The sequence below is a fragment of the Balearica regulorum genome, chromosome 13 (assembly GCF_011004875.1).
Source record: "Balearica regulorum gibbericeps isolate bBalReg1 chromosome 13, bBalReg1.pri, whole genome shotgun sequence".
Lineage (NCBI taxonomy): Eukaryota > Metazoa > Chordata > Aves > Gruiformes > Gruidae > Balearica > Balearica regulorum.
In genome coordinates this window covers 255,953-277,422 of record NC_046196.1, presented here as the reverse complement: position 1 = coordinate 277,422, position 21,470 = coordinate 255,953, and the positions used below count along the sequence as shown (strand labels likewise).

The following is a 21,470-nucleotide window of genomic DNA, read 5'->3' as shown; positions in this document are numbered from 1 at the left end:
CACCCCGCACCGCGGAACCATGGTTGCGGGCGGCGCGACCCGCCCGGCCTCACCACGGGACAGCGCTCGCCGCGGGGGACCGCCCCGCGCGTGACGTCATCAGTGACTGCCACGGTGCAGACGCACCGCTCCTCGCAAGACTCGCATCGCGGGTGCTTCCGCCAAGAAAAGTAGTGCCCTGGTTTTCCGCCTGGCCGCCGCCGGTGCCGCGTCGTCCCCTTGCTGTCCCCGCTGAGGCCGCCGCGGCCGTGCCTCTCCTTGCGCGACCGGTGGAGGCCGGGAGGCCGAGGGGAGCGTGCCGGCGCACGGATCCCTCCGCCTGCGGTATCGGTGCTGCGGCCGCGCCGCCGCCATTTTGAATGCCTGGCTCCTGCCGCTGCCACTTCCTCCGCTGCAGGGACCGGCCCGGTGAGTGGGGCCGCGGCCGCCCCAGCCCGCTTCCGCGTCGGGCGTTCGCTGCTCGCCCACTTCTCTCCTTGTGCCGCCGGCCAGGTCGGGTCTCCGTTGCCGCAGCCCGCCAGGTCCCGACCACCCGGGGCCCTTGTGTGCTTTCGCTGCTTCTGCCCGCCGCCGAGCTCCGTGGCCGGGCTGCGGCCCCGCGACAGCGTCGTGGGCTTTTTTTTTGCCGGCGGAGGCCGCCCGATGCCCTCCTGCGGCCTCTGCCGGCGCGGCTTCTCGTGGGCCGCGTTCGGGCCGCGGCCTGTGCCCTCTGCCTCCGCCCGGCGGTCCGGGGCCGTTTCGGACTCTGCGCCGCGCTTCTGGGCTGGCCTGCTGCCTCCCAAGGCACAGGGGAGCGCTTTTAACGTGCTTCGGCTTGTACGCGCAGGAATGGGTGGCTGGCAGGATTCCTTCTCGCCCCTTGCTACTGGGACTCGGGTGGTCTTGCACAGTGTTTCTTGAAGTGGATAGTGTAGACCTGCAGAAGTTCTGCCAGTAGGAAATGTCGCCTGACTCTGTCCGCGCTGGAGGCCCTTGGCATCTAAGAAGTAGCTTGGATGTTTGCGTCCATCCTTCCTTTAGTGCTTTATTGCTTGTGCTACACAACTGCTCAGTGTTACAGCTAGCATCTCTAATACTTACGCTGTTTGCCTGTTGTCTTACGGTTGCGTGAATTTTAATGGAAGCAAAAAACCTATGGTCAAAGGTATTTGCAATAAACTGCAAGTATGGTTTTGTGTTAGTGGCAGACCACTGTTTGACAATCAATGTGTAAAGACGGTTTCAAGTCCTTTCTTCAAGGTTGGTTGAGCGCTCTCTCTTCTCTCATGAGCTGTAAGACAAATTATAAGTTTTTTTAATAGTAAGCATTCTTTTTAAAGTTTGCAGATAGAACAGTTGTGTGTTTTATTACACTGTAAATGATGCTTAACAATGCTTAGTGATATATTTTAGTTCCCGATGCCTGAAATGTTAGTGGAACAATATGGAATCCCAGTGGAGCACCTTTGGAAGGGTGACATTTCACGTGCATGCCCAGAAGGTGTGTTTGGCCCATACTGGCTTAAACAAAATATGTATGTATCTTCCCCTGCATAGTACCCCTAGCATCTTACATTTAAAATGGCAGAGATTTTTGTGGTGTTAAACTTTCTTTTTGTCTTTTTTCCTGTTCCACTTCTGTGTGATAGTGCATAGCTGGTTTTTGTATGCCTATCCCCCCCCCCCCCCCCCCCCCCCCACTTGTTATTTTTTCCTTTATTTATTTGCATGTCCCATTCTATTGCTAAATTCTTTCTTTTGCCTACTCGTGTGCACTGAGGTACTTGGCACAGGATCTGAAAACTTTACTAGGTACCTGAGAGCTCAATGAAGGCAAGAAATTTTGTGGTGGTTTCTTTTCTGAGGGATTCAGTGTGAACCCCTTGATTCTTCCCTGGTCGGAGAAAGAGGGGAAGGTATTTAAGTTCCTGTGAATTGAGAAGGGGGAGGTAAGTGCTGGGTGATTGTGTTGTGAAGGGATCCAGCTTTTCTGTCTCCAGTGTGTACAATAAATTTCAGATTTCCTCCTTTTTTGATATTTTTTTTTTAAATTGGTCTTGTTTTGTTCCTGTGACTGCTGATCTGATTTTTTTCCTAAAGCTAGTATTACAAGAATGTAGAGGGCCTGCAGTACCTTTGTTGTAGTGTCCTGGCGAGAGAGTAAGGAATACAAAAATGTTTTGATTCTTGATAGCTCCTTTGCATGCACAGTTTTGCATCAGCATCATTGTAAACTACAATGAGATCAGTAAGTTTGTCAGGCAATAGTGTCAAAAGGTTGTGAACAGCGGTAAAGGAACTTAAGTTGCCTGTTCATAGGCATGCAGACAGGCTGCACTGGATAATGCAGTTTGGATTTCGAAAGTCACCTTTCAAAGTGTAAGGGCTCATGAAAATGTTAACTGCTTCTAAAGTTAATGGCACTCATTCAGTAAAGCTTCTTGTGCCTCGTTAGTGAGGTTTTGGTTTTGAGTTGGCAATGTATATAATTTCAGGAGATGGGGTGTTTGATTTCTTTGTATTTTTTAATAACAGGGCAAACTGCTGACTGAAAGTGATGTTAATTTCTTATAGATAATACTCAGCTGTTCTCTGAGAAAAAGGGTCTGGTCTGCCTTGATAGCAGTATTACTTCATTGGATGAGAGTTTTGGGGTTAATAAGGGAATATATGGTGAGGCTGTAACTCAAAAAACAGAGTCACAATAATATAAGTGAATCTGCTAATATCACAAGTAATAGTGTTAGCCTTTATCTCTGTTTAGCAGAGATGATATGGGTAAAATCTAAGATTAGAACTTCCTAGGGCATAGCTGAAGTTACTTGGTATATTGTAAAGTTTATATTAATGAATGTAAAAACGTGGCATCTCATCTTTCATCTGGCATTAACCAAGGGTTTTTTTCAGAAAGTAGTAGCTAATTTTCTTCTTTTTTTTTTTTTTAAACTCTACAGGAAGGTGAACAGGAAGTAAAATAACCAGATTACCTTACAGATCAAAATAGCTAGGACACTAGAAGCAGGTGAGAAATACAAAGGTAGCATAGGTCAGTGGTGATTGAAGTATAGAAACAGAGGCCAGGAAATCTGGAATTCTTATCTCATCTGTCGCACTGATCAGCTATGTAGATGTGCTAACTCTTCTTCCAAGGTTTTATTCGTTAGCTTCTAAAAAAGGGTAATACTTTTTTTTTTTTTGGCAGGTGTCGCAGTTAATATTTGTACTGGTTGAAAGCTCAGTGCATCTTTTGAAGCCAGTTCAGGAGTTGTTGGGTGTGTATGTACTATTGTGCAGGAATGGGAACCTCATCACAAGTGTTTACCTAGTTTCACTAACTTCTATTGGGCTGTAGCCACAGAAGGCAAAGAGGAGAGAGGTATGGCTGCATTTAGTTTGACTAGCTGGTAGCATCTGTTCAAACTGTGAAGGTCTTTTAGAAAAACAGTGTATGTAACATCCTCTGTCACTATCCTGTCTCTCGTCCTCCTCTCAGCTTCTGAACAGCATGGTGGCTTGCCTCCTGAGTATTCTTGTGCTACATTCCTTGTTTTTTGAATGCAACTGGAAATGGGACCATAACTTCCTCTGAGACTATTTTTTAGCTCTTGTTTTGGGGTGGTTTCTTCCTTACTTGACCTCTTTTTATATGTAGATGTGGTGCTTAGAGACATGGTTTAGTGGTGGACTTGGCAGTTGGATTAACAGTTGGGCTTGATTATCTTGGCAGTTGGATTAACGTTGGGCTTGATGATCTTAAAGGTCTTTTCCAACCTAGGCGATTCTGTGAATCTCCCCCTCTACCCTGCCATGCTGTCTTTGTGTAATGCAAAGTGTAACGCTGATGCCTTTTATTATCATGCTGTATTTTGAAGCCCCCTGCTGCCTTAATTTCTTTTCAATTTTCTGATGTTACTTACTTTATACTTTTTAGTTCTCTGTTGTGTTAAATAACTTTTTCTCAAGAGAGGTTATTTTTCCACTTGGAACGTTGTATGGTTGGTTGGTTGCTTTTTCTCTCAGCTCTTTTAGGTTGCCTTTGCCCTTCTTGATGATGATGGTGCTCCTTGCTTAGGTGTTTACTGTTTTCTGTATAAATATTGATAATACTAGACCATATACCAATACCTCTGCTTTTATTCACAGCTTTATCTCTATTTGCAGTGCATATTTCTGTTTTTACTGCCAATACGTCTTTTTTTTTAAATAAGTATCTGATAGAAGCGTGAAGCCCGATGATAGTAGTATGGAGTTGAGGCCATCAGTATTTTATGGTTAACCATTGCAGTTATTCCTTTCATGTAGTCCAGACATATCTTCTGGTTTTGTGTACAGGAGGCTTAATTCAGTTATACTGAAGCAAGTAGAGGAGTTCTGCTACTGATTTCAGTTGGGAGTTAGGTCAGGCTTTAATTATGTAACTTCCCAAAAGCTGTTTTTGCTTGAGGAATGTGATTACTTATGCATGCATTGAGGTGGAGCAACGTAAGTTATTATTATAGTGTATTTTAAATGTGTTTGAAAGTGTATGCTTCTTCAGTCTTGGGTTGCTTGCTAGGATGAACCAAGTTCAGAAACAGTATTTACAGGAAAAGCTATAATTATTTATGTATCTTTAATTGAAAATTCAGACAATTTCCCCAAACAGTAAAGTCCTTCTGTGAATAATTCCATGAGCTTTGATGGATTTTATGTCTTAATGCGTCCAGAACTCAAGGCTAAATAATAATGGAATTTAAAAACGTCTGATAATTTGTCCTAAACAAGTTGTTAAGCAACTTTAAAAAAAAATAAAATTATTACTATATTGAAAGAGTGGTTGTTTTTTGGTTGGTGGGGGGTTTTTTGTTGGGTTTTTTTTTTTTTTGACATAAGGTAACATTTCTGAATACTTTCCAGAGGGAAGGATCTCAACTCAATTACATGTTTAAGGATACTAAGTCCTTTTGTCTTTACACTGCAATTCCTAAGTCCTTTTGTCTTTACACTGCAATTCCTAATAGAGGAATATAGCTTGGCTGAAGCACTTGAACATTTTGCATGTGAGTTTTGGTAATACTAGGTGCTTCTTGTAAATACAAAAGGTTATTTGGTGAACAGTCATTTGAATATGATTGTATCCTAAGAGAGACTTCTAGTAAGGTTCTATATTTAAATATTTTTGCCATAATGGCAAGTTGAATAAGATCTTTAACTTTGAAACATGACAAGCTTAACTAGTAAAAAGATCATTAAAGGGGAGAAAGTAGTGATTTAGAAGCATAATTTAGATGAAAACAAAATGTTTTAAATACTTTTTTTCTTGATTAATTTTTTTCACTTTTGGATAGTTTACTAGGAATGAGTTGCATAAAGAAAGAATGCCTATTTTAATTGGTTCAGGAGAAGAATTCATGAATAGCAGAGGGAGGAGAATCACTGAGCTAACACCTTTCATGCAATCCAGAGACTAGTAAAAAGCTGCGAATTCTTTTTTAAAGGAACTTAGACACTGGCCACCTGTATCATTGGAAATAATCTGGGTTAGGTATCTAACTCTTTCAGAAGCTTTGATCTTGATAGTAGGTTATTCTAATGAGCAAGGCCTTCAAAATTGGAAGAGGGAAACAGACTTGATGAGGTGGAAGAATTCTGTGTTCAATCCTACTAGACGCTGTAAATATTAACTGGTAGGTTCTTTTCAAGTATTTTGGGGATTGTCCCTGATTTCTAGAGCTTGTAGTTAGCAGAGAAATGCCAGAGGGAAGCTGCTGCTGTAAACAAAATGAGGAAAGAGGTGGTTACTTTTTAAAATTGCCTTGTCATTTATGTTAATGTGCAAAGAATAAAAACATATGCCTGTACTGGTGAAAAATGTTAACTAATCCTGAAGAACAAGACCTGCTACTTTAAAGGAAGTTCTAAGGAGCATTTAGTCAGCTAAAGTTAAACTTCAGGTCTGCTTTTACTAGATGATATGGTTGTCTTCTCTGTAAGTCATCTTGTGCAATAAAATGCATTTCTATAATATAGAGAAGTCTGTTAAAATTTATTTTTTCATGGGAGTTTGCTATTTGATAGCTTTGTAGTTTTCGCCTGAAGCTGAATTTTCTTAATCTTTCACATGGTTTATAGTGTGAATTTCAAGATTCTGTGTCATTTCAGACAAATTATATACTGAAAATTAGATGATCACTTCAGTGTTTTAATTCTTCTGAGCTCTAGATTTTTTTTCAATCCTATTTGTATTTTGCTTTTGTAATTCTTTAGCATTCTTTTTGTTTTAATTCTCATTATTAATCTGTTTATTGATGTATAGCCCTAATTCCCTCCTTTAGTGAAGTCTGGTCATATATCAAGTCCCAGTAGGGTTTTGATACCGTAACTGTTTGACTGCCTTGGCAGAGCCATGCTATGGTTATGCTGTGTGTTGTCCATACTCTTGTTTATACGATCAGGAAGATCATACATACCTGCCAATAAATCTTCTCCTAGGACTCGCTGGAACCCTTTTCCATTCTTTGTGCCTTTTATTATGCTGCAGATTCCTAGAGTGCCAGCTCTGTATCCATGGAGGACATGAGACCTTGTGCTGGTCTTGCTATTACAGCTTGTCAAGGTACTCAACGAGTCTAGTCTCCAGTTGTGGATTGCTTGGCAGTGTGTATGTAGAAAAACGTTTGTTTCCTATTGTTCTGCAATCTGTCAGAGTCCTAGAAAATTGATACACAAGTAATGCTGAGAGTTAATTTGACTAGGGGGAGAGAAGGGCATGGCACTTCTTTATGTGTATTTCCTCTAGAAAGGAACAAGAACAGTGGAGCCAGTGCGGTCTTCCCTCTTTCAGTTAGTAGTGTGGTTTTTTCTTCAGCTGTACATCTGCAAGTGCATATTGGTTTCAACTATATCATGTGAAGTGGTTGCTACCTTGTGTGAATTAATGTTTTCCATCCTGTAGGAGCATCCATGTAATCTCGTTGACTCCATTCTACCTTTTCTGTCTCTTTTTCTACCAAGTCTGCAAAATGCATGCTTCTGGCCTGCAGTGATGCTACTTCAAGTCATAGCATTGCGGGCTTAATAGTTAAGTTACAGCCTGCCCCTGGATAGGAGTCATCCAGGTGAACATGGGATTGTCCAGGAAGTGCTGTGGATGATTTATTGGATTGACTTTCTGAGTATGAAAACAGGTGGACCTCAGAACGCTTAAAGGAATTTTCTTGGGGGGTGATTCTCATGGTGAAATCTGTGAGGAATACTCTCAAACTGAAATGTCACAAGAATAAATCTTGGAACAAACAGGAAAATTAGTAATAAATTGCCAATAGAAAGTGAAGTTCTGAAGGAACTCAAAATTGTTCGACTTGTAGATCTGATATGTCACTATCTTAATCAACACTTTATTTACAAGACTAAGTGGTGGCTTGTGTGATGCCAGTTTTTTTAAAAGGACTTCAGGAGAGGACCCACGAACTGCATGGTTCTCAACAAGTTCTTAGTAAAGGGATAAAGGTCATCTGGATTGTAAAATTGTTGGATTTTTCACAAATCTTCACAGAGCCTCTAACCAAAGGTTTTTATTGTGTTATAGTGCAGTTTTTCAAGGGAGATCTTATTCTGAATTAATAACTAGCTAAGGAAGAAACAAAAGTGACCGGACAATGATAGAAAATTTGTCTGCTTTTGTAGTAGGAAGAGGTTATTGAGCAGCACTATGTGAAACTACCATTAAGCATGTTCATCAAACGATCTGGAGGAATGAATAGTGAGGTGACAGTTTCATCCTATAGCTGTGGAATGATTGTGTGATACTAAGGAAGTATGCAGTAAGATGGTGAAAGGAATTCATTGCCAATAAATGCAAAGCAATGCCTCCACTGAAAAAAAAATTACTATGAAGATAAGTTGTCATGTAAGCCAGAGGTCTTAGGGCTATCTGTAGAGTCTTTATAAAAAATGTCAGCCCAACAGTAGCCAAACAGGCAAAGTAAGTTTAAACAATTTTAACCTTCTAAGTGCAAATAAAACCAAAATCTTTTATGTAAACTCATGGTGCACCCATTGCTTGAATACTTTTTCTAGGTCTATTCTTTGTTTAAAAAAAACAAAAAAAAGTTGGAATTCTGAGAGCGCAATATGAAGGAATTGTGCAATGGGTCCATACAGGAAGAGATTAGAGAGTAGCACTCTAGGGCCTGGAAAGGGAGGTGGCTGAGGGGTAGATACAATTAAAGGCTGTAAAATCATAGATGACACAAAATCAGTTAATCGGTGATGAGTAAGTGTAAGAATTCACAGTGTAAGAATTTAATTACTTGGTCAGACAGGAGGTTTAAAGCAGAAGATAATTTTTCATGCAATTTATACTTAAACTATGCAAATTACTACCATGTGTATGAATGTGAAAAAAGTTGGATGCTTTCAAAAAGTGATTAGATAAATCCATAGATCTGTAGAGAGGTGCTATGCAGAAAGATACTGTCCGTGGCTCAGGAAGTGCTATAAGTTGCAGCAAATCTTGGAAGCAGAGAAGGTGTCAAGGAGATGTACTTTCTCTGTTACTTCCTCTACACATCTTCTACTTCCCATCCTGAGACAGGACACTGGGTTAGATCAGTTTTATGCCTTACCTGGCATGGCAGCTGCTGTTCTCTGCAATTTCCCCTTTATGCCCTGTAGTGCATCAATACAGGGCAACGGATATTTGATAATGTAGTCTGTTAGTGAGAAAGCTGTCACCATAATATTTAAATTGTTTGGGCGTATGGATATTGTGTCATGCGAACAGTCATGTTTTACAGAAAATCAGTAGGAATTACCCAAGATATATCACATGAAAGATCTGTCGACACTATAATAGGCTTTGGAATAGTTGATAATAGGTAGATGTTAATCTGTTCTGGAATGTTTCTGAATTTAAGTGTTCTCATGTCCTAAGCTGCTTCACACTTGCAATATGTAGCGCTTACATTACTTGAAATGTCTGAAACTTAAAAATTAGATGAGATTTCCAGTGTGTTAGCATGCAAAAGAATCTTAAAGTTGCTGAAGGCAGAAATCAAATACCTGATGTAAGAATTTCTTGGTAGTAAGAGAATGCTTTCTTGTAGAGAGGAAGAAAAGCCAACCTGATAGATTAGCATTTCATTGCATAGTAATTCCCATGCAGAGGAGTGTGTGCACAACTTACTAGCTCAAGCCCCAAGGCATAAGCATGTGAAGTGATTTGTGAGGGGGATATGGTATTTTATATGAACAGGTGCAAAACTTTTTTTTATGGGAAGAATTCAAAGGTATATTTTTTTGAAAAAAAGATGAATGATTTAATACTGATTTTAAAAAAAAAGATCAAATACGGAGTTGCAGCACAAGGATGGAAGTTCTGAATATTGGAAAATAAATCATAGCTTTGTCTTTTGCCCTTCATCTTGTCCTCCATCAGAGCAGTTCTGAATTGTTCTACCCTTATCAGGCAGGAAGTGTGTGTGAGATACAGTTACTCTTAGGAAGTAGTTCAGATTGGACTGTGTCTGTAGTAGTTGTGTATTAGTGCGTTACACAGATGAAAACGAGAGGTAGCCTCATAATTTGGCTATCATGTGATTATGAGTCTTATTCTTTAATTCTTTGCTTTCTGAATTGCTGGTTTCTGCTTGCTTTCCTGTGGTTGTGATGTGAGGAGGAAAAATAATCGTTACAGTGTGGCTTCCTGATTGTTTATTTATGCAAGATCATTTGTAAATATAGACTATTCATTTTGTTTAGTGGCTGGATGATGTCAGGGTGAAATCATATTAGATCTTCAGTGTTTGTTTTCATTTTACCTATCTGCTCAGTGAGGTAGGAAGTTGAAGGATGCAAAATAAATGTTCATAAAAAGCTCCACTTAGAATATATGGTAACTTTGTTCAGCACTGTTTTCCCATTGTCTGAAACTATTTAGGCAGTCTGTCCTCTTACTTTCTGTTGTCCAGGCCCAAATCTTAACATGCTGAAGCCCTCTATAGGCATACCCACCTAATGTTTTGGTCCCATGGGAAAGCAAGCAGTGAGATTGTACAAGTCACAGGCTGTAGCTATCGGTGTTCAGCAGTTTATAAATCCCTCAAATATAGAGTGGGAGCAAAAGGATTTGTGGTATCAAAGCAAGTTGCTGCTAAACTTCAGTTTGTTTGCAGGCTGTGTATTAGGGTTTTGAGAAGTTCCTAAATAATTCTTTCTTTAAAAATAGTCAGTCATGATTTTAATTTGTAATAGCCGCTTCTTAGCTTCTCAGAACACGGAAGTTTTAAATCTGCTTAACTAGGCTGCAGAATCGCAGCGTAAATGTGGTTTACTGCTGGAGGGAGCACTTCACCCCTTTCCCACTCCACCTTGGGCCACCTTTGTGTCTACACAAGTCAAACTATGCATCTGAAGACTACTCTTCTTGGAAGGAAAGTGGCAAGCTGGTTTTCGGATGTGCAGGTTACCTCTTGTGGTGCACTGTCCCAGGAATGCCAATATCCGCACAATGGAAAGACTGAACTACCTCTTTCAGCATAAGCCTGAGCATGGGTCATCTTGGTGACTATGAAATTATTGCCTATAGACTGCAGAGGAATATTCTTGCAGTAGTGATTTTATTAACTTCTTCCCAATTTTCCAACAAGCGCATGGCTTATCAAAATCAGTCTAGAACCATGTGAGATGTATGTGTAGGAGGTGAGTCCAGGCTTAAAAATTAGGGACTTTTAAGCAGACTGTTGTCACCCAGGAAAGAAATTCTTGGGTTTATGATAGTGTTATGTGAAAAACACAAGCTGTGCGCTTTGTAGCAATCAGAACCCCAGACCGAGTGTTACTAATTATTAGGAAAATAATAGGGAGCAAAATAGAAGACATTTTATACAAATAAATCAATGGCACACATATCTCTTAAATGCTGTGTTGCAGCATTTTGCTGCTTCTCACCTCCCTCAGAAAGGATGCAGGAGAATTGTAGAATGTACAGGCAAGGCAACAACAGTAATCAGTCTTGGGAGGTCTTGGATGTGAGGTGTTTTTTTGTTGGGTTTTTTTTTTAAATGGGGAGGATGAAGGAGGGATAACAATGGAAGTGTGTCAAATAATTGGGAGCATCAGTGGAAACAAGCAGTTGGAAATGCATAACAAAAGAAGTAGCTGGGTCTCCGTATGTCATGCAGTGAAACTGTGGAACTCAAGTTGTGTCCTGCAGAATATTGTTGATTCTAGAAGTTTACCTAGGTTCCAAATAAAACCAGGTATTTTTGTTTGTTTGTTTCTAGCTTTGGAAGTTCTTGGCTACAAATTGTTGAAGACAGCCAGAGAATTCTGAGGAAGCATTGCTGCATGCTTGTCCTGTTCGTACACTCTTCCCTAGGCATCAGCCATTCAGAAACAGGATACTCTGAACAGGATGGAGCTTTGGTCAGACCTGCTATGGCCATTTCTGATCTGCTTTCTGCCCTCTTTGACTGTCCATTTAGGACTGTGAAGGGTTGGCAGATCATGTTCTTCATGTAAATTAGTAGGTTAAATTGAAGACTACTCTAGAAATGAGGGGTCAACTTGAGTTAATTAAGAATAGCTTTTATTGGAGATTGAAACCATTTCCAATATGACTGATGCAGAATAGAAACATGAATTTAAGCAGATGTTGTTATAAGGATTCATAGAATTTGGGAGGGGGTTGTATCCTACCTTATTGCAGAATAACTTCCTAGGTAGACAAGCCATGTGCCTTAAGTTTTATTCAGAGTTTCAGCTCTGAAGGCAGGCTGTAAGGATAGGCTTATGCAAACGAGTTTTTGGGATATGTAGTAGGGTGTAATTAGCAGCAAGGTAACTGTGTGCTGTCACTGGAGACTTGTTAATCTGCGTTTATCCCTTTTCACTAAGAGTAAATTACTGCAGAGTAAAGCAACACAGCCAGACAACAGCTAGGAAACAACTAGCACGTGCTATACTGGAACTCTAGCTTGCAATAATTAACTGTTGCCCAGTTACCTTAATTTTACGTGCCATTTAAATCCATGGTTTTAGTTGTTTTCCTTTTTTTTTTTTTTTTAATAGTTCTAAGTTGCTCATTCTGAAATTTCCCAAGCAAGCTATTCATCAGAGGCTTTTTGAAGGATTTAAAAAAAGTATTTTGCTCCCTTAGGATAGGAAAAGTATTTTATTATGTGTGGATAGGAGGGATGCAGCAGTGTCCTAGTTTTGGCTGGAACAGAGTTAATTTTCTTCCTGGCAGCTAGTCTAGTGCTGTGTTTTTGATTCAGGATGAGAATAATGTTGATAACACACGGATGTTTTTAGTTATTGCCAAGCAGTCAAGGACTTTTCAGCTTCTCATACTGGCCTCCCAATGAGAAGATGGGGTGCGACCAAGAAGCTGGGAGAGGACACAGCCAAGACAGCTGACCCAAGTTGGCCAAAGGGATATTCCATACCATACGATGTCATGTTCCATATATAACTGGGGGTGGGCCAGGAGGCAGCACAGGCATCAGCTTTGGGTGGTAGGCAGTTGTGCTATGCATTGCTTATTTTGCGTATTTTGTTGTTATTTTCCTTTTCTGTCCTGTTAAACTGTCTTTATCTCAACACATGAGTTTTACCTTTTCTTTTTGATTCTCTCTCCCATCCCACTCTGGTGGCAGGGAGAGTGAGCGAACAGCTGTGTGGTTGTTTTAGTTGCCTGCTGGATTAAACCACAACAGGCAGGAAATGGATTGAATTAAACAACCTTTTATTTGAAAATCTTTGAAACCTTCATACTTCTGACTGACTTGTATGAGTGCTAGGGAGTTGTCCTTTTATTTTGAGGATGTCTATTTTGTTGCACCGGTGAAAATAGTCTTCCAATTTGCCAAAATAATATTTGCAAAAATGATTTGTATATGCTCCTTTGAGACTTGCACTTCATCTGAAATCTCCAGACTGTGTACAACAGGTGTGTCTCAATGTATTGTTCCTAATGCTCTGCAGGGTTTTCATGTTCTGTTTGTTGTGATTCTACAGTCTTGACTTGCTGCTGAAAGATTACAGTTCTACCACTATCACTTGTACTGTTAGCTGAAGAGCAAAGGTCTGCATTAAGTGTTTAAAGACTCCATCTAACTAAAGGTTTCCCCATACGCATGTATGTACGATGCTGTGGGAAAGAACTTTTCAGTGTAGGAACATTTCAAGCTGCATTAAAAGAACACGACCACCACATTCAAAGGCCTTATTTATTGCGTGTTCAAATACTGTTCTGGAGATGGATTTCTTACTTCCCCTTGACCATTTCTGTGATGCTTGTTAGTGCAGCGTCTGAACGCATAGTAAGCATTAATTTATTCATATCACAGTGATATGAGGAAGTGTTATAAATTTGCATAGAGAGGCAAGACAAGACTAAGGATTAGCGTGTCCAATAATCTTGATCCTACACATGTCAGCATTTTGGGGCAGAGTTTCCTTATGCAGAAAGAACATCTCTTCCATGTTCAAAATTGAATGTCTTGTGTCTTGTAAATTCAAACTTTCTAGGTATGAATATGGGGAACTGGAATATGAGAGGTCTACGTGGTTTGACTGAAGAGACTGTTATGTATGAATTCTGTAGGAGACCAGATTTATAATCCAGACCTACAGAGCTGCATTCAGCTGTCTTACTGTGAGGCCACCTTTACTCACTGTATGAGCATCTCTTTCTGCTTTTCTGCAGCAAACAAGTCCCCTGCTAACTCTGTGTGCTTCCTAGCCTGTGTGTTCTGTGGTGTCATGCAAGCTAGTTAGTGCAGCATCTGAATGCACATCTCTTTCTGATATGGCAGTGCTTAAAATGTATGGCACACTGTTTTTGGAGGATGGTGACCCAGACAAAATCTGTAGCAGACTGTCATGGCAATTTTTTTACAAGTTGATCTGGCATTGTCTGTTATCAGAATGGCTTAGTTATATTCACGGTCTGGCATAGATGAGAGAACACTGTAGAGATGTTTGCGTAGTCTGATCTCCCAGAAAGTCAAAAGTCTCCTTTGGTGAGCATAAACTAAGTAGTTCAACTGTTGAACATAATTCTGAAGTTCAGCTTTTGTTTGGGAGCCATTTTCCTCATGAGGGATACTTAGAAGACTAAATAGCTCTCTAGGTCAGATGGCTCCATCAGTATTCCATCTGGTGAAGTGAAACTACTTGCAGTTCACATAGAATACACTTTTCTTACACACTCTTTTCATACCAGTGCCACCAGACAGTCATGTGACAGTGTTGTTTTAGGAAGGATTGTTCTGTTTGGTGTGTAATAAAGGGACAGTGTCAACTTGTTTTATTTATTTTTTAAAGAAGATGTTCTGAAATATCCACACAGCTAGGATTGCTCTTCCATCTGATTTTTCTGCTGACTTCCATGCCTCTAAGAAGAAAGTGTGCATGGCACAAGTTTGCAGGATTTTTGAAGCATGGCTATCTGAAACACTTGTATGAAATCTTGTGCAGGTTATTAAGCAGCATTGCTTTTTGTGAAGGATTTCTGTCCCAGGTTGTTATGATTTTGTCTTTGGAGCCTGACTTTTCTGGAGAGAGGCAGATGATGTGAATATGAGCGCATGCCTTGCAGAGTGCCATTTCTGCCTGTTGTCAGGTGGGGAGTCATATGTTCATCTGACAGCTAGCTCAAAGCATAGCAATTCCTGTTTCTAATGTTTTGGAAAAGCAAATGTGAGGTAGAATTAATTCCTCTAGTTTTCAAGTTTACTTTCAACCATGGCAGTAAAGCAGTCTGCATTTTCTTAATTCTTCTCCTTACATAAATGTATGGTGAGAAAGGAAAAAAAAAAAAAACCTAATGCTAAAGATGAGACCCTTATGAAGGCTTTAGGCACAGTATAAGGTTTACAGATCTCTTTCTTCTCCTAGAGGATGCCAGCCCCCATCAGACTGCGGGAGTTGATCCGGACCATCCGGACAGCAAGAACCCAGGCAGAAGAGCGTGAGATGATCCAAAAGGAATGTGCTGCTATCCGGTCATCCTTCCGAGAGGAAGATAACACATACCGATGCAGAAATGTGGCAAAGCTGCTGTATATGCACATGCTGGGATACCCTGCACATTTTGGACAGGTAGGTCAGAGTTCAATGCTTGCTGTGCTATGTGCATGTGGTAGTCTGCTCGGTATGTTTTGGGCACATTGACATGTTCAAAGCATTCCTAGCTGCACTGTTGCTGACTGCTCTTTGGGATGTTTTGAGGTCTGTCTTCATGTATGTTCTGAACCTACATTAGTTAATTTTGACTTTGTCAGTGAGATCTGCTGTTTGGAGACTTACATATTTTGTTATGAAACTTAAGGTTAGTCTGTTTTTGCCAGACTATCTCCTTCTCATCATCCATGTTTCTGCAGAGCCATGGTTCTTAAACCACAGTACATGTGGATATTTCCAGATGGGTTCAAAATCAAAACAGCAGTTTGGAATTCTGTGTCTGATGGAAAATACCAGATGCTTCAAAGGAGGTTCTATACCCTTTTCCTTCTAAAGCAATCTGTTCTAGGCAGATAAGAGCTGGTCTGTTCCCAGCAATAAGAAATTACTGTTCCGTATCCCCATCTTAGTGAGGTGACTTGGAGAATGCTGGTATGAGCTTATTTTTGACGCGCCATTTTTCACAGAATCATAGAATGGTTTGGGTTGGAAGGCACCTCAAAGATCATCTAGTTCCGACCCCCCTGCCATGGGCAGGGACACCCTCCACTAGGCCAGGTTGCCCAAAGTCTCATCCAGCCTGGCCTTAAACGCTTCCAGGGATGAGGCCTCCAAAGCCTCTCTGGGCAACCTGTTCCAGTGCCTCACCACTCTTAACAGTAAAGAATTTCTAACTTCTAATCTAAATCTATGCTCTTTTAGCTTAAACCCATTACCCCTTGTCCTATCACTACACTCCCTGATAAACAGTCCCTCCCCATCTTTCCTGGAGGCCCTCTTTAGGTACTGGAAGGCTGCAATTAGGTCTCACCGAAGCCGCCTTTTCTCCAGGCTGAACAACCTCAACTCTCTCAGCCTGTCCTCATAGGAGAGGTGCTCCAGCCCTCTGATCGTCTTCGTGGCCCTCCTCTGGACTCACTCCAACATCTCCATGTCTGTCTTGTACTGGGACCCCAAGAGCTGGATGCAGTACTCTGGGTGGGGTCTTATGAGAGCAGAGTAGAGGGGGAGAATCACCTCCCTTGACCTGCTGGTCACACTTCTTTTGATGCAGCCCAGGACACGGTTGGCTTTCTGGGCTGCAAGCACACAGTGCCAGCTCATGTTGAGCTTTTCATCAACCAGCACCCCCAAGTCCTTCTCCTCAGGGCTGCTCTCAATCCATTCCTCGCCCAGCCTGTAGTTGTGCTTGGGATTGCGCCGACCCACGTGCAGGACCTCGCACTTGGCCTTGCTGAACTTCATGCAGTTCGCACAGGCCCACCTCTCCAGCCTGTTAAGGTCCCTCTGGATGACATCCCTTCCCTCAAGCGTGTTGACCACACCACACAGCTTGGTGTTGCTTTTTGACACAGGTACATTGTGGAAAAGGGAAACAGGAAGATGGGAGTTCTTGATCTACAAGATGTTCTTCAAGTTGAGCTTTGCTTAGTCTTTGGGTATAGTCTGTTTTGCTTAGAAGTCAGTAAGTGTCCTGTTAGTAGTAATCTAACCTAGGCCTTCCATAAAGCTAAATAAATAAAATTCTATTGTTGTATCCCTTAAAGTAGCTTCATGTCTTGGAAGTCTATCCATTTATGATTGGATTTACTAATCCTGACATGTCTCACTGAAACAGTAAACTCAAAACATTGAAATCAAATTCTAAGTAGTCTTAGTGTTAGGGAGCAAGTCTGGCCTGTGCTGTTGCACATAAAGTGCATCATCTTACTTCTGCATCATTGGATCCTTCTCACAGGATAATGAGTTGTTGCATAAAAGCAGGTGAATTTGTGTATTACCCTGTTCTTAACACTTCACATAGTCAGGGTCTCTGGTCCAAGAGAGAAACTTCATGTCACAAAAATTAAGGCTAAGTATCTAGGAGCTACACAGAGAATGAAAAGTACTACAGATAAGCGTTATCTAGAATTTCTACATTTGACCTATGTTAGGAACATGTTTAAATTTTATTTGGATTATTTATCTTATTACTCAAGTATTTAATCCCATTAAAGGTTAGACCAGTTATCTAATATTTTTTCAGTTTCTGCTTTGGTCAGTAATAGTAAATTACCTCCTCACTCTCAGTGGAAGAAGGATAAAACAAATTATTCAATATCTATTATTGTCGGGGTTGCTACATCTCAAACAGAAGCATCTATGCGGACTATTTTGGGAATAGAGTACTTCATTTGATAGTCTTTCTCATGTAGTTTATCAGCTGCGCTTTCAGGAAGGTATAGGCCTAAGGCTGAGAAGGCATTTTAACAAGTATTCTCCAAGTGTGTAAGTTGCAGACCTTTGCATGTCCTCAGTGCTTATAACTGGAAGGAATCTTTCAAAGTGATAATGTTGTGTAGGTGGAGTATAGTTTGCATGAGTGGGGAACCTGTTGAAGAGACATGCTGTTCCAGCAGTGTCTATCTTGTAGATAGACAGTCCAGGATTGTACATAGGAAGTTTCTGAGAGTGACAGGGTAAACACATAGGAAATATGTTTTGGTGAAAAACAGAAGAAACTCACAGGCTATGTTAGTCAGTCTCTCTTAAAGATGTAAGCAGACATTCGACTTCAACTAGCAGCGTGGATGAGGTAACCAGTAATAAAAGAGAACTTAGAGAAGGTGTCAGAAGTAGTGAATGGTTGATTGGTTACTTCTTTCCAAGGTAGAGATCCTCAACTTTGACCCAGGATATCTTGTACATAGATAAGAGCATGAGCACCATATTTAGCCAGTGCATGCTGAGATGCACTGGATGGCAAGCTGTCTCTTGAGCATATGCAAAGGCCATTTGTACAAGTTTAGAAGGTATCAGGCAGCCTGGACAAATGGTCAAGTAACTTTATTGTTGTCAGAATTTCCACTTGCAAAAAAAATCCAGTTGAAAGAGTGGCTATGTCCGTAAAAACTTGGGTAAGTTGTAGTCTTGGCTATATGCCTGTACCATATTGGGCTTTACTAGTGTATCTGTTACAGTACTGATGTAGCAGATTTTAATTGTTCCTTTGAATGACATGGATACAATGGTATCAAGATTTCTTCCACTAATTAGACCTACTGAGAGCTTCAGCTGATCGTGTTTCTCAGTATTACAGTGCCTGAAGCTAGTTTGCATGTATTTGTATACAAGTGAAACAAGAGCTCATTAGCCTTTCACAGAGTACATTTCAGTAATATCTTTCAAATTCAAAAGTACTAGAAATGTGTCTTACAGTATCTGTTGCAGTCATTGGTTTCCTTCTGCTTTTTCTTAGTTGTTTGTCTTCTGCCTTTGTTGGCTCTTATGCTGTAGCTTAGATGTCACCAATTCTACATTGCATTTTTGCAGAGGATTGTATAAGAAAGTATCTTGTAAACTTGGAGAACAAAGTTGGTTCAGAGGTGCATTATTCTCTCACAGAAAGCACTGGAAAGATAAGAGGTCGATATCTAGCATTCTGTATCTTATCCCTGGTTGATCTTGCCCATTTGTGAAAGTTCAGTTATCCTTGGGATGACTGATCTTACTATTCAGAGGTGTTTCTTTGTTCTAGATTTTCAGCCCTTTTAAACCTAGCAAACTGAACTCACTTTCTTTCAAGCTTTTTCTCATCAGTTTGTCACCCTGCGCTGGCTGGCTGTTTGTATGTGACAACTTCTTGCACAGTTGAGTTGTGTGCTCTGATGCCATACAGTTGTGAGAATTTGTCAGTGGCTAGGCCATAGCATTTACTTTCTCTGGCACTTCAACTTTAATTTTCTTATCAGTATCCTGTACAACTTTACTATCTTGATGTGTGTGTGTGCTTCTTGCATCTCACCTGTCTCTGTTGCCCTGTTCAAGCTTCCCAGTAGCGAGGAACCATGATAAACTTCACGATACCCTTTATTTTTGCCTGTGCATGCCCCCTTTACTTCCTTTGAAATGGATCTGTTGCAAGCTTTGTCTGACCCCTCCTTACATCCATTGTGTACGCTTACTTGCTGCCCCAGCTAATTTGTAAAACAGGTTTACGGGATGCATTTGTGAGGGATAGGTCTTACCTGTTTTGAGAAGCCATTTCTGCTACTTCCTGCTTGGAAGGTAAATACTGATTATACTTGATTAGTTATTTGTTAGAGAAAGATATTTTAGTGCATAGTATGTGAGAATATCTCTGTGGTTGATGTCTTTTTTTTTTTCTTCTTTTTTGTCAGTAAGAAAGTGTTAAGTTTTTAAAAATGGGTTAGCAATTCTTAATCAGCTGAGTGCAAGTGGCAGCTATTCATGTTATCTTAGAGATCTCCTTTATGCTATTGAACACAGTTGACATTTCTGTATGGTGGTGGAAGGGAAGCTTGTAGCAGCTACAATGCATGTGATTTTAGTCTAACTTCAGGTGTTCCAGTAGTGATTACAGAGCAGCACAAACACTTGACTATCTCTGACTGTGTCTAAGGTTTACTTAATTAGCAAGTTAGTTATAGATCATAATAAAAAACTGGTTTTGACACTTACAGAGCATTGATCCTCTCTCTGGTAGGTAGGTAGACCCATTTAAGCCTGGTTCAGAAGTTTCTGGTGCATATCAAACATGACACATGATCTAGATTTCCAGATCTTTACTGTTTTGTTTTTAATGATGCATCTCTTGTCTCTATAAATATGTTATCTTTTACTTTTGTGATCTGACATAAACACACATAGCTGGTGTATCTGAGGTCACGGAAGGCCAACAGTGTCTGGCTACTTCAAGATGCAGGAGCTGCTAAATGACTTTCTGCTGTCTTGCTGGGAGCTTTAGGCGGGTCATGTAACCTTTCTTTGTTTTCCACATCACCAAAATGGGAATGAAATGTACTTTGAAAAATGCATTCTGAGAGACCTAAATGAGTAAACATCAAAATTCAAACTGTTTCTCCTCTAGCTAAGAAGTAGTTTAAGCTAATTCTGTCTTTTTTTTTTTTCCTTCTTTTTTTCCCTTTTTTTTTTTTTACAGTTGGAGTGCCTCAAGCTCATTGCCTCTCAGAAATTCACAGACAAGCGCATTGGGTATTTAGGTGCCATGTTGCTGCTGGATGAGAGACAGGATGTCCATCTTCTTATGACCAATTGCATCAAGAAGTAAGGGTACCACCTCTCTCTCCATCAACACATGCTTTGAGGTTTCAGGATGTGAAAGTACACTCCTGACAGTGATATTTTGAGTACTTTAGTTTTATTCCCTTCTATTAGAAAACTGTTATCTTCAATTTGTTGTATGCTGTTGACTGTACAAGGCTGTTCTAGTATTGTACTGTATTGGATAATCCTGTTTAGCTTCATTAGAGGGAAGAGAATATAAAATTGCATTGGTCCTGAAGAAGCGTACATGACAACACTTCATGTAACTACTGTTACAGAATGGTAATACATGTTTCTGGAGGTCATGTTAAAATAAATAAAATCAGGAAGATGAAATGACCATGCTAAGCTGCTCAGCTAGTGCAGAAGACCTCCAATTGTTGTAAAGAACACTCTTCCATTTCTGTAAATTAGTTATCTTTCAGCTCACAGTAGGAAAGAGCCAGGCGAACAGTAACGCAGCATCAATAAAGGTCCGTGCACCTTTTAAATATGATTGAATCGGGATGTTTTTATAACAGTTAAAACTTTGTAGGCTAGACTGACCATCATATGTCACAAAGTCACGTATATTGCTGCAGCCATGTTGTCCTGCGTTTGATTACTTGACTTCTGCTGACAAGCTCTGAAGAGTTGTCTGGCTTCAAGGATCAAGGCTGTGTATCCTGTTTTCTTTTTAAGGTTGGCCTGACAGTCCTGATAGATGGTTTTCCCTGGAAGCAGGGCAGCAACTTGGGATGTGCTGTCTACTTGGTATCTTGCTGAGATTAGACAAGAGGGGATGTGAAATAACTTTTTTTTTAAACTTTTTTTTCTCTCAGCAAAATGCTGCTAAACTGGGACTGGTTTACGTTATAATTTAGTAGATGATGATTGATGCATTTGCAATAACACTCCTTTTCAAATGGATGGAAACAGGAATGGAACAACTGGGTTCTAGTTGATTTATCCATATGCCTGCTTGGTTGTGTGTGGTGTCTGTTATTATTATTTACTTTTAGAACATAAACCTCCCAGATATTAGCAAATAAAATATTGATCTTCAGTTAGGCCGTGGCCTCAAAGTGCTTGGAAAGAAACTTGACAAAACTGTGGGCCTGAAAATCTGCAAACTTCAGACCTAGTGTCCAGGAGAGAAGAGACATTTGGCTAAAGAATTTTCATTGAAATGTCATACCTGTGAGGCTCTTCTATTAGAATTAGGCTGCTAGGTTAACACCTCTTTTGATTGTTTATCAAATGAATTTTTGTGGTAA

At 40.5% G+C, this 21,470-nt stretch overlaps 1 protein-coding gene across 3 annotated transcripts in view; it reads left to right on the top strand.

Annotated features, from left to right (window-relative positions):
• The first annotated feature begins 81 nt into the window (after nt 1–81).
• AP1G1 (adaptor related protein complex 1 subunit gamma 1) overlaps nt 82–21,470 on the top strand; it is a 52,554-nt gene continuing 31,165 nt past the window's right edge. The window contains exons 1-3 of one of the 3 annotated variants that reach the window (XM_075766041.1): nt 82–408; nt 14,863–15,066; nt 20,090–20,214. In XM_075766041.1, the coding sequence (XP_075622156.1) occupies nt 14,866–15,066; nt 20,090–20,214 (326 nt within the window). In that variant the 5' untranslated portion in view covers nt 82–408; nt 14,863–14,865. The other 2 variants (XM_075766043.1, XM_075766042.1) reach the window with 2 other exon arrangements.